This window comes from Glandiceps talaboti, chromosome 7 (assembly GCF_964340395.1).
Source record: "Glandiceps talaboti chromosome 7, keGlaTala1.1, whole genome shotgun sequence".
NCBI classification, from domain to species: domain Eukaryota; kingdom Metazoa; phylum Hemichordata; class Enteropneusta; family Spengelidae; genus Glandiceps; species Glandiceps talaboti.
In genome coordinates, this window is record NC_135555.1 from 8,498,449 (window position 1) to 8,517,048 (window position 18,600).

The window sequence follows — 18,600 nt, forward strand, 5'->3', positions numbered from 1 at the left end:
GATTAGCCAACATCTACATCGGATTGTAATCAGATTGATGGAATTTATACTCTGGTCATTCTATGTCATGACAATACGTGTCTACGTCACCGGTTCTGCTGTGTTCGAAATATGAGTCGAATGTTGAAAATTACCATTACTTTCTCTGATTTTTCTTTGATATTACTGGCTGGTATAATTATGTTATTCTCCAATATTTTTCTTCATTCAGCCAGAAAATACTCATGACCTATGGGTAGTAACTTGTAGTAACAAGGACCCCTTTGGTCTCTCGGATTTTCCTTGGCTGAATGAAGAAAAATAATGGGGAATAGTAGCATCTATTAAATTGTCAAATATACTGCCATGCTCATTTGTATGTTTTGGTAAGTTACTATTATGTGGTGAAAACTGGACCAAAAAGAACCTTCTAAAAGCATGCAATGCTGAAAATTATGGAAACGAAGACAAAGTCACGTCAATATCAAATACTTTGAATATTTATGACATTTATTTTGTTTTTCATATTCATCACAATAAATACCATATGAGTATCAAAGTATATCAATTTTGAAGTCACAAAACTTGTCTGATGACAAACCAAATTCTACTCGATCATTAAAAGAAATGTGATGAAAAACATTAAATGAAGGGTTGAGAATTTTCAAACTTGCAAACTTTTCACATATTTCCATAAAGTGGACTGGTGTCCTTCTGGTCTGTAGACATTCCTTAGATCTCTCACAAACTTTTCATTTTGTTCTTTTCTTGCCTATTAAACACCTCTGCACACATTAAGGAAGGTCAAAGGTCACTGAGATCCAATTCTTCACTGCATACCACCTTACTTTGTTTTCCACTGACTTCCCTTTGGTCTTAGTCTACTTTTTCTTATTGTTTCTTCCATCTCTTGTGTAACTTGTTTGTTATGTGCATGTTTCTCTTTGGCAGCTAACATTTCTTTGGCATAAATGTCTATTTTTTTCTGAAAATAAAGAAGGAAAATATTGAAATATTGGTCTACAAATGTTGGTATTTTCTACACAAAATCAAGTTGGTGATAATAACTAACATTTCTTTGGCATAAATGTCTATTTTGTTCTGAAAAAAATTTAAGGAAAATATATATTTATACACAAGTAGGTTGATTTCCTGTACAAAATCATGACGATAATATTCCCACATTTAACATAACTCCACTGACATGTCTTTAAACTTCCTTATTTGGAGTGACAACACAATCTTTCCTTATTTGGTATGGTGCTATCACTGAGTTATGACATCCATTGTTCCTAACTTGAAATATGGCAATCACTGAGTATGACATCATATTTCCTTATTTGGTATGGTGCCATTGCTGACTTATGACATCATATTTCCTTATTTGGTATGGTGTTATCATTGAGTTGTGACATCTTTCCTTATATAGTATGTTATTTGCATTTTACTTACAGCTATATCTTTTCTGTATTGTTCATTCATAATTTGTCTTTCTGTTGGTGGTGCAGGTCTTCCATCTAAAAATATAATCAGATAATTTTCTAGTTCAGTATTTTATTTACCTTCAGTTTGCATCTGTTACCAAAATACATCTCTTTCCTTAATTGTTTTTGTATAATATAATATTTACAAGGGGCAAAGACTTGCAAAGTTTGCACGTATGATACTGGTTAAATGCAGATTTTTGTAAAACTTCATTTCCATGGACAGGAGAAATGTAGTAAAATTCACTTCTTACCTTTTAACTATTTAACAATATTGAAAATGTTTTAAAAAGAAACAGAGAGCATCAGACAGATTTATACCCACTTTAAAATAACAACTTTATCAAAACAGGTAATATGAGGAATATTGTACCATTTGTATTTAGAAAGAACTATTTACGATGTAAATAAATCAACAAATCAAGACACCAGGTGGACCAAGAGACTCATAGAATGGCAACCAAGAACAGGGAAAAGAAGAGAAAGACAAAAAAGGAGAATAGAGAGATGAAATAACCACATACATGAATAAGGAAACATGGAGTAGAAAGACAGGAGACAGACCAGAATGGAAATTGGAGGGCTTCACCCAACACTGGATGAACATAGCCACAACTACCTAATTATTTACAATGTAGATATTTTACCTTCATATGTCCAATCTGGTAGGTCTACTAGTGGTCCATAGTCATGTGTTGGATTCCTTGCCAATCCTTGTCTGTAGAGTAGATATAATATAATTATTGTACAAGTTCAAAATTTGCAAGTTAGCGTGACCCCTTTTCTTATTTGTTTCTCATCACTAGTGTAAAGATAATAATGGGTTTCTTCTTCACTTTTTGTATCTTGCCATGAAAAATTTTTGCTGAAAGAAAACGTATGAAAACAATCGAACTCACCTTTCTCTCCACTTGCCTCCAGCACACAAAACCTGACTGGTAACCAAATGTCTCCTTTGAAGCTGTATACATCTAGAAAGATAGAAAACTTGATGTATTCCTGAAAAAACAAATACCATTACAGGTCAGTGAATATGAGCACAAACAGCACAACCTATAAATTCAATTTGGCCAGAAAACTATTGATTTTGGAAAATTACACAACAAGGAAATAAGTGCAAACTTACTGATGCACATAATCTCATATTTCAGATTTATGATGGCCACTTTATTTTCTTTCTTTTTTTTGTATTTAATGAAATTTTTATCGCAGTCAGAATTTGAACAACAAAGAAGAAAAACAAAAAGCTTGAAAGTAATTCAAGTAAAAATTACAATTCTCTACAAATCTTAATATTATTAGGTCATGGGCATAAATTCTTTATTTCTAAGTGTATGAGTTAACAATATCACAACTATAGTCAATACACCACCACCTTCTCCATCATCATCATCATCATCATCGTCATCATCGTCATCATCATCATCATCATCATCATCATCATCACGCCTTCCCCTTATGCATTATATAAATGACAAAGATAATTGACTGAAAGAATAGCCGCATTCAATTAATCTATCCCAGGTTCTAACCAACATGTTGAATTTCAATGGATTTAAAGATGCATCCATTCACACAGTTTATAAAGTCCACTGTGTACAGCACATAAATTAAATTAACATGATTTACAAAATAAATTCCCTATTAAGTGAACTCTGACATCATTTATCAATAAACAAAACATATTCAATGATTGGGTTGGGTTGGAACTTGCGAAATGCGTACATTTATCTAAATTCTCGGGTATGTAACCGTCACCTGGTTCGGACTTCCAGCACACCCATACTCGAGTCGAGGGCCTTGGGGGGGGGGGGGGGGCATGGTTAAAAAAACGTGATTTCAAGATGTGTACATGCTGTACGTTTTGTAAACTAATGAATATCGCAGGAAAGTAACTGCCACGATTAGTAAGTGTATGACCTTTTTAACTGTTCTTTTTTTCACAGATACTTCAATCAGCACTATTAGTATTCTACAAATTCTCCTCAAATAAAAGCGCGTACTTACTTCTCAAGGGGGCTGCCATGTTGTTTAGTTGTAGTTAAAATCTTTGCTCCAGTACAACTTCCGTGGGTTCTGGGAAAACCCACTGACGTGTGACGTCACATATACTATCTACAGTCCGGTCCCCGAGACTTGAGGGAAGTTACACATACGGATGAGATTGAGAATGTATTTCCAGTTTGCCGAATTTTAGTGTTACTGACGAATACTTACTCAGAGTAAACGTATTGCATGTGAGCAGTTACATCGTCTCAGTGTGACTACAGTACATCTACAGTGTACATCTGTATGTACAGTGCATCTCGACTGGACTTTAGACACGCACTGCACTGAGAGTCATTCAGACCCGGAAGAAATTTTGCATACCACGGCACACGTACACTGGTTTCTCGTCGCAGTGGGGGTTAGAATCTTGATTGCAGCAGCAAACAGTGAAACAGTTCTTCGTGATCATGCAACAGGGCTAAATGTGAAAGACTTGAATCCGCAATGAGATGTTTTAGTAGATATTCAGATAAACTAGTTTGATATTTGCTGAAAAGGTGAATCCGGGACAATGGCAGCAACGGACTTTCAAGAAATAACTAAAGATAAGTTGTACGTTTCCGGACTGATTGGACGAGGTGCCTTTGGTTCTGTGTATCATGCCACATATTCAACCTGGCATACTGATGTCGCCGTTAAAGTTTGCAATGAAAGTAGTATAAAGTATGTTATAAACGTATTTTCACTGAAGTTGATAGATTTACAGTTACACTGTGTGTGTTTATAGTTGACACCTTTGAAGTCTCCACAATACTGTCATAAAATACACAGTAAAGTTTTTCAACTGATTTGCTTACTACATAATTATTGGTACCTGATCAAAGAAGGTAGACCCTGGATAGCAACAATTAACACATAGAATGAATAGTTTTGACCTTATGTGACCTGTCCAAGTTGATTACTAGTAGTACTTGCATACTGTCTATGCGTAAAGGTGACAAAGGTGAGACTGCTTTTGTCCTGGCTGCTTTAGTTGGTAGAGTGAGTCATGAAAAATTCCCTACCCCAGTGTAGAGTGACTGCATGACTCACTATCATTTTTAAAATAAAGAAGCTTGATAGAACAAAATCAGCCTTGCCTTTGTCCCCTTTACAGGTTGTTGTAATCAAGATATATGAAATCTGCATGCACACGTGCACACACAATCACATATGCACACACATGCACGCACGCACACACACACACGCACACACATATGCACACACACACACACACACGCATGCACTTCAGATACTCATGTATGCAGTGTTTTTTGCTGCGCTTTCATTTGTTTTACTTGTATAGTACTAGTACTGCTGCAGTACATTATAAACACTCATGAATACAAATACACCGAGTACAGTGCACTACACTGGCCTGCACATATGCAATGGGGAGTCTGTAATATTATCATATAAATGAATCTTTCACTTGTAAAACTGCTAAGATAAATAATGAGCAAAACTGGATAATATCGTAGAAAAACATTTATTAGATAAAATGTTAAGACTCGGAGTGATGGAAATTTGGTGAAAACATTAAATTCATTTTTGGTGAAATTAAGTTACAACCTGAACTCAGAAACCATAAGGTAAAAAGAAAAGTATATATATTGGCTGAAGTTTTGATTTTTGACTTCCATACAGATGGATAAATCAAATCAATCTCAGACAAGATTCAGTCACAAATGAGATCAATCCAGGAATACAACCTGTGAAAAAACCCTGATGTATTTGCTTGCTTGTTGTGTGAAGGAATGAGACATGTTTCATGCAAATACATTACACTGTAATGAGTCTGACTGTTAGATACATTATAACTTCCACAAATATAACAAACTGATAAAAGTGTCACCTTAACCTACATCAGAGGTGCCCATTGTTGTTTTTGTATCAGTTGTATTGTTGTTTTTACCTAATTTTGTCTTTGTATGTAGTCTTTTCCTAGGCTCACTTCATTCAAGGAAGTATACTAATGTTTTTTCACAGGTTATATACAGACAGAGTACAACAAATCCATTCAGATCATTCTACCATTATCAATCCACCATCAATTCTCTCATATTTTGGGTTGTTCCTTTTTCAGCGAGCAACAAAAGATCCTTGAAGAAGCAAGGAAGCTAAGTAAAGCAAATCATAAGAATATTATACGACTGTATGGACTGTGTACAACTCCTGGATTTTATGGTCTCGTCATGGAATTTGTTGAAAATGGATCCTTGGAAAGGCTACTGAGAGAAGTCAGTGGTGTTGAAATCCCATGGGTATTGAGATGGCGTTTCCTATTCGAAATCTGTACAGGAATGAATATTTTACATAACTTGTCTCCACTCAAAGTGCTTCATCTTGACTTGAAAGCAGCCAATATACTTCTTGATGAACACTACACAATCAAGGTAAGAATAAAAAGTCCTAGTAGTATTGAGTTCGTTGTGTCTGTGAGCCATAAAAAACTTTTTGATGCTGCATTCAAATTCTTGTGTACATTATGTTTTACTATCGAAATGAAGACCCAGACTACTTCTGATGGTGTTATTAAGTCATGTCCAATCAATGTTGTTAGTCACCTCACTTTATAAGTTATACAGCTATGAGGTCAGAAAACCACACAGCCTTGCAGCAACACCCGGATCCCCCCCTGGGGGGGGGGGGGGGTACCACTAGCCAGATCTGGTAGGGGTGTGTGGCCAATGCTGTCAACCCCAGACCCCATTTTGGTACATGTATAACATTTTTTGACTTTTTGATGTATGATGTATTTTCTAACCATTTAGATCCATAATGTATCTGATTTAATATACTGCAAAACAGACACACTAATGAGTATCATGAAATATTTTCATAAATTACGAAGATATAAAGTATGTAATTTGCACAAACTGTTTTTCTTTCTTTCTTCAGATCTCTGACTTTGGTTTGTCTAGGCTGAGATCAGTTGAGAGTTCTGGGATAATGGTAGGTGGTCCAGGAGGAACCGTAACTCACTTTCCACCGGAATATTTTGAGAAAGTGAACACTCCAATATCAGAGAAATTTGATGTCTACAGGTATGTACTCCTCATAGTGACTAATTATATTGAGGCATGTACTTCTGGTAATTGTCTTTAGTCTATCTGAGCATCTGTAGATTCATGTATGTGGTGATATTTAGCCATTAACGCAAATCACGCAACATTGGTGAATTCATTCAAATCTCTCACAAATATGAAAGATGAATTAGAATTTATTTTTTTGCACTATAAATGTGAAATAGAGACTGTACTAATAAAAGCTGAACCTGTATTGTCACTTATATATTCATGACTATGACCTTCATTTTCATGGTTTATATAACTCACTTTCTTAGACTTCACATTTACAGCTTGATCTGCACAAACCCCAATCTGATTAAAATCTGATGTGGTGAAAGTGACTAGATGCCTTTATTTATCTCTATTTCCATTGTTTTGTGTAATAAGTTTTGTTCCGAGTGATCGCCATGGGAAGGCAGCGATCACTTGGCTTGGAACAAAACAAAAGACACAAAACAATGAAAGTAGAAGTAAATAAACTTTGCATCTAGTCGCTTTCACCACATCATATTGCACAAACCATTGACTTGTGTGAAGATTTGTAATTTCATAGTCTGTTAGATCAATCCACCTGCTTTTTAAAAACAGTAAAATAACATTTTTAAAAACAGTCCCAAGACATGTACTTGACTATTTGTTTAACTTTACTGCCAGTGCTGCCCCTAACATACTATTAAAGTGAGCCCTGATCCAAAAGTGGTGCAGTGAATATTATGTAGATATGTCACATTATTTGTTGAATTATCATCATCAAGTACATGGTTTCACAATTATACAAGAAAATAGGTATGTCAATACCTCTGTAAATTTTGATTGTTTTTAGCTTTGCTGTTCTGATTTGGGAAATACTTACAAGAGAAGAGCCGTACAAAGGTAAAGACTCAAAAAGTATTAAATATCACATTTCAACCACCATTATTTCAAAGTATATGACATTTTTAGCAGCTTTTCTAGCAGTAGTGTGAATGTCAAATGTTTCAAGACCAGACAGGTAAATGTCACTGATAATCAGATGCAAGTATTAAAAATTAATTTGAAAGTGATTTCTGAATGAATACACAAGTACTCATTTTTATCTTAAATTGGCATTATGATAATATTTCTTTGTTTAAAAAGTGGAACAATGACAGCTTTTACCCCCTTCCATGAGGGGACTGTTATGAAGGGGTCCTTGCAACTGTCAGTCTGTGATAATGTTATTTCTCTGACATGCAATATCCAAATTTCACTCAAACCTGAGACAAAGGTGATATAACATATGGGGCATAATGCACATCACTTTGTTTCACAACATGCAAAATTGACCGAATGGCAGCCATATACTACTAGTATAACACATTGATAATCGATTCAAGTGTCTACTCCCATATTATCAGGTGCAAGCACATTGAGAATCAATTCAAGTGTCTACTCCCATATTATCAGGTGCAAGCTCTTTAAGACATTGACATGTGACCTTAACCTTCAGGGTCAATCATAGAAATCAAGATATTTTTTGCATATTGCAGACATTTGCGATATTGAAGTGTGACCAACTTTTAAACAAATCTTTGGTACTTATATAAAGAAGAAGGGAAATTATATACATGTACACATATTTAATCCATTAGTCACATAGACATAAAGTGTTTAAGGGGACCATGTGGTGCACGATGACATGTCAAGGATGATTTCAAAGTTTTTGTATGATTTTATTGTCAGAGGCAAGAAACAGTGCTCATATACAAATAGCAGTTGCAAAAGGTGCCAGGCCAGATCTGGAATCCATACCAGAAGATCTCCCAAAGGACATGATGAAAGAACTGTTGCCATTGATGAAAAAGTGTTGGCATCAACAGCCGAACAAAAGGCCATACTTTAGAGGTGAGTGAATTTTGATCCAAAATGTACAAATCTTAAGATACTTTACTCAACTGCAAATGTAGGGGAAGGTACTTCTGAGCTTTTTCAGTCAGATGTATTAATAATCAGAAAGATATCACTATAGACTCACTGTTACTACATACTGATTGTATGAGAACTTGATGTTACTTTGTGTCATAGATAAAAAGTTCTAGACACAAGTGACTACTTATTAGTGATATACAAATTAGGTTCAAAAACATGTCAATGATTTTTGGTCAAAAGACACTTTCCATTTTTGTTGTTGTTGAGTTCTTGCATACTTCATTGGAGTTTAAACTCAACTTTGTGTCCTATAGTGTTTTTTTTGTAAGTGTTATTAATGGTAACAACATAATCAAAACAGATAAGTTAAAGTTCTCATAATATAATGACTTAACAATTATCTTCAATACATAAACAGTGTAATTAAAACTACTGGGATGTATACACATTACCTTGAATTCACATTTCCATTAACTATTTCTGTATCCACTCTTCCTCTGCGCTTCAAGCTCTTTGGAGATGAGGCGCATTACAAATCATCTTATTATTATTATTATTATTATTATAATCATTATGAAAACAAACTAAGTAAAATGTCAAAGACTGAAAATATTCACAACAACTAAAACCCTCAGAAATACTCCAAATGACTAATTTAGTCTAAGGTAGGTATAAAATGTTGGTTTAATGATCTAGAAGGAAATGTTGATTTTTTACAGAGATGCTGGCATTGTTCACAGACAAGTACAAAAAGAACAAGTCCGCAATACCTACAGCAGAAATCAAGTTACGAGAAGGTCTGGTATGTACACAATAATAAGTTAATTAGTTATTAAGAAATTAGAAATCTTTTTGGGAACGAGATGTTGATATACATTGACCTGTACATATGTTGTATGATTTATGTTTGCATACTTGGTGATAGTCTGTAAGATACAGAAATTCCAGCCATGTTATCAGCCAGCACTTACAGAAGCCTGATAGGGCTGAACAACACAATGTATCTTAATACACTAAAGTTACAGTTGAACTTGGTGGAGGATAAGACGAAAAGGATGGTAAAGGACGAATATTCAATTATTATTCATCCTTTTACCCTGTGGTTGAACATTGAAGAAATATGTCCATTGTCTTAGTTTTGAAATATTTATATGCATTTTGCAAAACCTTGTAAATTATTAATAATTGATTTTATGTAAATGTACATACCAATCAAGTTTACTCTATAAATTACAATACAGCAACAGTAATTATTTCAAATTTTCTTTCTTTTAATTTATTAGCTGTGAAATCAACATAGCATTCATATCATACTTTGCAGAACAATGAATTGCCAGATAAACAATACTGAAATAAATATTTTACAAATATTTTGTCATTAACATCATATGTGGAAATGGTTTGAAAATGGCACCAGAAAAGTAAAATGAAAGCGAGCAGGTTTTTAAATCTGAATTATTTATGGTTGCTACGTGTGTAATACAATTACTAAGAAAAGGTGAAAGTTTAATGTGTAGATATTATCATTCTTGTGCAAGTCATTTTTGTAAGCTTAAAATAGATGTTGTTGGTGTGCAATCATCTGATATTATAAAACCATGAGGTAATATTTGCATACAGTACATATAGAGTGATGGAGTCACTCATCCTATTAGTCAACCTCATACTCCTCAGTGAGGGTTCCCCCCCCCCCCCCCCCCCATGGTGATAGTTAGGGTCCAGATCTTGGCTTGGGTACATGATACTATTATAATGGATCTTTTTTCCTCTACAGGAAAGTGCAGGACAAATGGAGCCAGACTTGTGTCTCAGATTTGACAGGGGAATGAACTTAGTTGATGCTGTGAGAGCTACACAGGAAAGGTTTGGCAGTCTTCAACAGACCAGTTCAAAGTCATCTGGCACAGCTATGGCAGTACAAGATACATGTCCTGCTAGTATGGGAGGTTATCACCGAGCCCAGCGAGAGCATACACAGGAAGTCACTCCTGTTCAACCAAGTACTTATAATTAATGACTTTTTAATATCAGAAAATCTTATGTTCACCTTAAATTTGGCCAGTTATTTAAGAAACTGAAATAACCACAAAATCCATACCAACTTCGATTTTTGCACAACTTTGATCGACCGACCCAAAGTTGCCATTAAAAAGTAATGAGAAACATATTAGAAAAAAATGCTCGCCCTAAGAAGACTACTTATACTGGTACTACACGTTGTAATATTTATTCACAAATGAAACTTGAAAACTTTGACCTTGGATATAAGATGCCAGTAACAATATAAATTTCCCTCATCTCCACTGTAGCTTTTGATTAGCATTTCTTTGTATTTCTCCACTCACTGGTTTCTTTTCTTTTCGTCACTGTAGCTGAGCAGGGAGGCAATAGAGAAATGTATAAGTATGTGTATCCATCTGCAGAATCACAGGTAAAGTCAATGAGAAAATTTATAATGTGTGTATGTATTAGATGGCTAGGTTAAATACACTTTTGAAATACTTATAATGTATTTCTGGGAAAATAATCCAATCAGGGCCTTTTATCATTATTAATAGTAATTTTTACCATAGGAAATATTATTTTATACAGTTAAGATATTTGTAATTTAGAGCTGTACATGTTTCTTGTTTGCTTACCTTGACTTAAAACCTGTGTTGAAATTCACAAATTATAAATTTGAATAAAAGTCACAGCATGACCTTTTGACCTGAAGGCTTATAGTTAACCACTGTGTCACATCTCATTTTATGAAAATGATGAACACTTTTGAAAGAACTATCTGAAAAAGATAGAATTTCTTTGTATTTGTATCAATTCATCGATTTTCACCAAAGTATCAGAATTAGAATTGTTCAGTCCCTTCCACAGTTTTATAAAACAACAAATTTGCTTTTGTACTTGCCATACAATAGTTCATATCATTCTATGGCAGCCATCTTTTTTAAACAAACAGTTGAAAAAGTTAGGAACCTAATTTTTTTATAATAAAGCAACTTTTTTTGTGTGTGTTTCCAGCATACCACATATACATATCTTCAAGATGCAGATACCATTATGATAGTAATACAATAATGTATAATCTTCAGGATGAATGTCACTCAACATAATATTTTGTAGCTTGCATTTGTGATTTATTCTTAGTGTTCTTTTTCTAATTGTATTTCAAGGTGATGCAGCAACCCACTGGGATGCAGCAACCCACAGGGATGCAGCAACAACCTATGTACATGCAGCAACCTATGGGGATGCAACCAATGGAATACAATGCAGTGCAGCAACAGCCAGTGATGATGATGGTGAATCCAAACGCAATGCGTAAGCATTAGGTCATTCTAAGTCTTGAGTCAGTGAATCTTGACATCCACCTGCAGTTGTAATTTTCAATATGTATGTGTGTGCATGTGCATGTGTATGCAGAAGGTGTATGTCAATGGCAGTGTGTGTCTGTGTATGGCAGTGTGTCTGTGTATGGCAGTTTGTGTCTATATGGCAGTGTGTGTCTATGGCAGTGTGTAAAGGCAAGTTTTAAACTGTAGGGCCGATTGTCCTAGTATAGGGGTGGGGTGTTACTTACGGTGTTTATACCTGGAACTGTTCAAATCAAAATGACATACTCAGTCTGGTGTGTGATTACAAGTTTGTAAAGATGTTGCAAGCAGTATGTGCATGAAGAATTGTTTAAGATGCTGTGACCTGACAAATATGTAAATTAAGTTGGACATATGTGTGATTTTGGTCAAAACATTAACTCCTAGACTGTTATAGACCAATATTTATCATTTTTGATGGAGATGTTTCAAAGGATGTGTAGTGATAGTATACAAAGAAATTGACTTTTGTTCAACTAAGCTCAAGATTAAGTTCAGATCAGATCTGAAAGTTGATAATGAGGTTGCTATAGGCATCAAGATGCACCATTGTACAAGTCGTGGACATCAAATGATAGATGATATGCAAATTGAATTTAAAATTGTAATTTTCAGTAAAAAATCTTGAACTATCAGATGGATTGGTCTGATAGAGTGGGGAATGTTTCTAAGGATGTGTTGATGAAGCTTTGTTCATGACAAATGAACTCAATGTTCATATGCAAATTACGTGTGAACATGTGATTTCAGTTAAACATTCTAAAACTTATAAAAGTACTGCGCATGTTGGTTTGACATTTGGTAGGAATGTTCCTATAGTTGTCTAGATGGTAAATCTTTCAATGTAATTGGGTCTGATCTGTAACATTAGGTGAAAAATGTGCAAGTTAGTCAAAAATACAGAACTCAGAAAATACTAACACATGGTGAGTGTTGTACTTGAAAGTGATGTTTGAACCGAAAAAGTGCTGTTTGGCCAAAGACTGTAAACTGAGTTAAATATTTGTTTATTTCTCCATTATTTACATATTAGTTACTTAGCAACAACATAATTGCAGGTGCTAATTTTTGTAAAGTATATATTCTTAGTAACAAAGAATCTTTATTTACACATAAACACTTGTCTCCCAAGAAGCCTAGTGAGGTTAATTGTGTTAATATTAACCTTGTAGATAGTTTCAAGTATTGACATTAAACTCCATTGACAAATAGTTGTTTTTCTAAACTAATTGATTTCTTTGAATTGTATTTTTACAGAGCAAGTTTTCAATGTTCAAGGTGGTATTGGTTTTATGTTTAGTGGACAAGGCAACACACAGAATGTAAATGTGCCACCACCAGCGATGCCTAAGCCAGAACCAGTGTCACCCAAAGGTAATAACTTTATAGAATAACTTGGAAGTGATTATCACAAGTGAAAATGTCTGCTCATACAGTCAAAAAAATTCTTGGTAGCGGATCCAAAATTTTTGGCAACATCTTGTCAGCATTAGTGTACCTGTAGTCTTGAGGGATGGCTGATGCTATTACTATTTCTGTGATCTTAACTGCCATTTTTATTTTTTGAATTTTACTGTTCATTGTATGGGCAATGAAATTCAAAAAATCAAAATGGCTGTTCAGATCATTGAAATAGTAGTGTCAGCTGTCCCTCAAGATTACAGGTAGGCTACATCAGTGTTATTTGGGTCCTGCAATGGGCTATTTCATGTGTCTGGGAAGATAAAATTTTGGATTTGCTCTCAAGAAATTCACTCTGTGAGTATTTCACTTGTAACTATGAACCCAGGGTCTATGAGCATTAATTCTTGAAAAATTATGACACAAGATTAATCGTTTAGATTCTGTTTTGATATGTCTGTTAGGGTTTGGCTGGTCAATGTTTGCTTCAATGTGAAGTATAGTGATATCATTTCAAAATACATATACCAAAGTGTTTAGCCCTAAGACTTTTTTAAAAAAATTGAGTAGTTGTGATCTTGAAGACATTCAGTACAAAAGCAGCAGACATCTTTGAAATTTTCAGTCTCAAAGAAACTGGATATTGAACATGTGCATCTCATAATGTTTAAGTTGAATCAGATTAATATCTGCACATTGTGGTAGGCACTCTTTCAAGGAAGGGAAAATAATAGAAGAAATAGTCATCTGATCAACCTTTTTGTCATGGAAAAAACGGCTGGTTTAATACTGGGCCATATTTTGTTTATAAGATTTTATCGTATACATCCTGACACCTTTGTCAAATGATTAGTATGCATGGTTTTCTCTGTCACATTTATTTTCTGAATAAATTATATAAATTTTTTATGAACCTTTGGAAGAGTTTTTGAGTTTGAGAGTTTATGTAAGTCATTTGAAAGAAAATCTTTTTCAGCATTGAACCAAATCCCCATTTTTTTCAGACCCTGAAAAAACAGTGACAAGTAGAGTGCTGCTCGCAATCTCTAAGGAGCTTGGAGCACAGTGGAAGAACCTGGCCAGGCTTCTTGGGTTTTCAGATGCACAGATTGACACCATCGAAATTGACAACTTCCACTATGGTTCCCAAGAACAAAGTTATCAGATGCTGTACAGATGGTACCAGAAGTGTGGAAGTAAGGCCACACACAGAATACTGGCTGAAGCACTGAATGATATCGACAAGAGAGACCTGGTCCAGCACTTGTAACGATGTACAAATGATGTGATATGGAAACACAATGCCTTTGCTAAGGTTTTGGCACCATGGTAACAAGAGTTTGGTTACCATGGTAATGAAGAGGGGGGTAGGGGAATCTGATAAGACATACCCAGAATCAACAAATGCTTGGTTAAGAACGTCTGTAAAATACCTGTAAAATTGATATAAATTTACCTACTTGAGTGTCACCCTAAAACAGGTACAGTGGTAAAATTCCTGGGACTCTATTATACCTACAGGTCACCATGAAACACAAAATGTTAAGAACAGCTGTTTAAAGGCTAGGGGAAAATGTTGTTCATGGTTTAGTTCCAAGAATCATCACTTTGGAACAATAAATTTTAAGTAAATTGCCTAATGCATGGTGTTTTGATTCGTTTACTATAGATAGACTGTAATCATTCTATGTTGCCAAAACTGGCAAAATAATTAAATAGGTCCATACAGGTCATATTAATGAGTTTATGACAAATACAGCTTTGCAGTAAACATAGTTATTGTTCATATAGTACACCCTTGCACAAACAAACCTTGATTTATTTAGGATCCAGGTTCAACATTGAGTTGAGAATACTTGAAATTCTACATTGCAAACTTAGATAATTTCCCATCGGTTTGATATGTGATAAGTGAGAATAGTCAATTGAAATAAAGTTACTATCTTTTCAAGAATTGTAGAAAGAATGAAAATCTTGCCATGGAGATGTATTATACTAAACAACCTTTGGTATCAAATGCACAATACATGTACATGTTAGTGGTTGATGAATCACTATTGCTACATTGTCATCAATGAATTCACATGTTCAGTTTTCAGGCTTACAACTTGCCTAGTGGGACAATTACTACCAGGTGTACAGGAGCTTATTAAATGACAATATGATACCGAATTAAGATGAAATTTCACTCATATTATTCGTATATAACCAGACATTTAGCCATGTATTCCTATATAGATAGATAGCTGTGAACTACTCAGATACATAAGCTACCATTAGTACAGTCTTTGACCTCAGTGGTCTGAGAGATACACTAGTTTTGCTATTATTTTCATGTTTGTTAGCATGTCAGTATCACATTAGTGTAGTTCCTGACAACCATGTTCCGATTTTACACTACATTATCTTCACATATTACTAATGTAATGTCATGTGTAAAGATAACAGTATAAAATTGGACTACGGTCGTCAGGAACTAGACTGGGAAATAGTTGACAAAATTGACAGTGTCTCATTTAACATTCACTAATTTGTGTGTTGAAAATCTTTGTGAATATTTCAGTAATTTTCTTTGATTTTTACATCAACAGATATGTTTTTCCCAAGTAAACATACTAAATTGTGTAAAAACACAACATTACAGTCCTATGCCATTAGCCTTCCAAGTGCTACAATCCCAAGGGTTTACCTGGCGAACTCGGGGTGTCATAAACTTTGTTTGCATCTCTTAAGCTGATTGCAGCGTTACTTACAATAGCCTAATACTAAAAATTGATAACAACTGATATAACACAGAGAATAACTTTGCCTCATTTGATTTACTCCTTAGAATGATGTTACAGCTGTTTACTTGTGTTATGTAAGAGCCCATCATCACATTTGTAAATATTGGTACTCTTTGATAACAAGTCCACTTGCTTGGCTAATGGCTTGTTCCTGTCATGAATATTTTTTTAATGTATATAAAACTAACATTGATAGTTAATGTAAGTATACAATACTTTAGATTTCAGTACGATATTATTAGCCCCCAAAGAAGGGCTATTACGATGTGCTCCGTCTGTCTGTCTGTCTGTCTGTGCGTCTGTCCGTAATATGTCATTTCTCTGACATACAATATCCAAATTTCATTCATATCTGGCACAAAGGTGAGATATCATATGGAACATATGCTTGCCACTTTGTCTTACAATATAACCATATTTGCAAAAATGGCAGCTATATTTGTAATTAAGAATCAATATTTACTGAATAATTAAAAACCTTTAATACATAGTGTCTTCATTCAAGTGTCTACCCATATTATTAAGTGCACACTTTCTTTTGAGACCTTAGCCTATGATCTTGATCTTCAGGCTCAGTTATCAAAATTAAGCTATTTCTTACACATCACAGACAGTTCTATCTATTTGTGGCCAATTTCTTATAAATCATGTATGCAAGTAACACAGAAGAAGAGTAATACACATAAGCATTATTTTTGGTGCTACCAGGTTATACCACTTTTACTGAATGGCAGCCACATTGTAGTAAGAGATCATAATTTAGCATAATTCAAAAAGTATAGTACACAGAGACTCCATCCAAGTGTCTACCCCACATCATCAAGTGCAAGCTTTCTTTTAAGATCTTGACATTGATCTTGACTTTCAGGGTCTGAAAGTATCACAATCCCGATATTTTCTGCATATTGTAGACACTGTAGCTGGTTAAGTGTCATCATTAACATATCATGGACATTTTAAATAAAGAACAAGTATAGTAATATGCATTTATTTCATCCATTACTCGCACTTAGAAGTAAAGTTTTTTAGGACTGTGTCTGCTATGAAGACTTGTTTTTTTTATATTTTTGAGCACATATTGATTTATAGATTCAGAGATTGATATATGATATCATTTCTAGTCACTGCAAGTGAGGGAACCAGTTATAATTTACAAATATTGTTAGAACACAAATGAGAATTGGATGGTTCCATCTAAACTCAACTCACAAGGTGTCCAAAAATTGGGGCTAGCTTTTGCCGTATAAAGAAATCATAATTAAAAAGATCTAAAAAGAAGTTATGTAAATAACAAGGAAATAAAGAAACTTAAAGGAGTATTGTTTTATGTCATCACTTGTACACATTTGCATGAACCTAGCTAGGAGTCAAACCTTTTCCTGATAGATTAGCCTTGGGGACTAATTTTCCAGAAAATAAAAGTTTAAAATCTCTCAAATCTCTCCAATATGATTAATATATGTCATTTTGTAATTAAAATAACAAAAATATAAATAGAAAAATGAAAATGTCTTTCCTTACTGTAGTGGTAGATTTATGTGCACTCTGTACATGATGCATGTGCAACTGCACGGGTTCAAGAAATATACTTATATAAGGGAGCCTGGCAACCCTAAGTTGCCATGACATCCATGTTACCAAAAAGTATAAATGACATGATAATGTAAAAGAGATAATACTTAATAGAATATTTTGTCGACACTTCCTGTTTGTGATCTTTAAATCGAGATGTCATTTCGTGAAAGTTACAAAATCATAGTGTAATTAACGTATTTATGTTAATCTCCGAGGAGAGATTCTAATTTTTAATCTCAGCATAGCTGGAGATGTTTAATTGTGTCATCTATTACTGGAAGAAGTATACACGTTGACACGTTTTAGATCCAGATAATTTCTTTCAAACTGTCCTTTGTATTTTCTAGTGGGTATTTAAAAAGTCTTTAGTTTTCAATCTTGTATCTTTACCTGTAACACCTGCCTACGGCCATACTACGTAGAATAAACTGGTTGTCGTCCGATCACCGAAATTAACCTCCGTCGGGCGTGGTTAGTACTTGGATGGGAGACCGCCTGGGAATACCACGTGCTGTAGGCATGCATTTTTTCTATTACTGTTAACGTTATTATTAATATTACTGGAGATATGGTTATATAATTATCATTGTTTTCTATATTTCACGATATTATCAAAAACAAAGTAAAACATCTGCAGGGTAAAATGTTTTATTGTGGGCCCTATTAAAGGAGATATTAACTTTTTGACTTAATTACAATGTGACACGTATATAACTTGACTCTTCATTAGACATGACGTATACAGACATCTTCATTTTTTGGATCATGCGCCATGGTTATTGTGTTTGCTTAAAGAAAATCATTGAATAATTAATCATTGTACCAAATGAACAATACCAATATGTTTAACTAATATATTAACCGTGACGTTTTGATGAGAATGCGTCAAGGTAGAATGAGCTTCCGAGTTGGAGTGCGATGTGACACCCTCATTAATTCACTTTCGACATCGTGTATATCGTGCCAACGTTGATGGCGTACTTCTGACGGCTCGTAGTACGTGTAATGGTTTATTCGG

General features: G+C 34.4%; 2 protein-coding genes and 1 pseudogene across 2 annotated transcripts; 2 read left to right on the top strand and 1 right to left on the bottom strand.

The window, feature by feature from the left end:
- Positions 1 to 502: 502 nt before the first annotated feature.
- Positions 503 to 3,489, bottom strand: LOC144437218 (large ribosomal subunit protein mL52-like). The gene is made up of 5 exons (XM_078126112.1): positions 3,471 to 3,489; positions 2,363 to 2,462; positions 2,111 to 2,181; positions 1,432 to 1,496; positions 503 to 964 (listed from the first exon to the last, which is right to left on the bottom strand). Exons 1-5 carry the CDS (start codon positions 3,487 to 3,489, stop codon positions 824 to 826), a joined length of 396 nt encoding a protein of 131 aa, XP_077982238.1. The 3' UTR covers positions 503 to 823.
- Positions 3,490 to 3,570: 81 nt separating this feature from the next.
- Positions 3,571 to 17,397, top strand: LOC144437315 (receptor-interacting serine/threonine-protein kinase 3-like). The gene is made up of 11 exons (XM_078126239.1): positions 3,571 to 4,175; positions 5,578 to 5,887; positions 6,393 to 6,538; positions 7,386 to 7,435; positions 8,264 to 8,425; positions 9,169 to 9,251; positions 10,224 to 10,449; positions 10,822 to 10,880; positions 11,620 to 11,767; positions 13,078 to 13,194; positions 14,226 to 17,397. Exons 1-11 carry the CDS (start codon positions 4,024 to 4,026, stop codon positions 14,489 to 14,491), a joined length of 1,719 nt encoding a protein of 572 aa, XP_077982365.1. The 5' UTR covers positions 3,571 to 4,023; the 3' UTR covers positions 14,492 to 17,397.
- A 586-nt stretch (positions 17,398 to 17,983) lies between these two features.
- LOC144438360 (5S ribosomal RNA) lies at positions 17,984 to 18,102 on the top strand (annotated as a pseudogene).
- Positions 18,103 to 18,600: the final 498 nt, after the last annotated feature.

What these genes read in the sequence shown, in the direction of transcription:
- LOC144437218 (XM_078126112.1), bottom strand. An exon ending in GGAGGCAAGTGGAGAGAAAG is followed by an intron (nt 2,182 to 2,362) that starts GTGAGTTCGATT and finishes TCTACTCTACAG; the next exon opens with ACAAGGATTGGCAAGGAATC. An exon ending in ACCAGATTGGACATATGAAG is followed by an intron (nt 1,497 to 2,110) that starts GTAAAATATCTA and finishes TTATATTTTTAG; the next exon opens with ATGGAAGACCTGCACCACCA.
- LOC144437315 (XM_078126239.1), top strand. Translation starts at nt 4,024, where the DNA reads ATGGCAGCAACGGACTTTCAAGAAATAACTAAAGATAAGTTGTACGTT. An exon ending in TGCAATGAAAGTAGTATAAA is followed by an intron (nt 4,176 to 5,577) that starts GTATGTTATAAA and finishes TTCCTTTTTCAG; the next exon opens with CGAGCAACAAAAGATCCTTG. An exon ending in AAGAGAAGAGCCGTACAAAG is followed by an intron (nt 7,436 to 8,263) that starts GTAAAGACTCAA and finishes TTTTATTGTCAG; the next exon opens with AGGCAAGAAACAGTGCTCAT.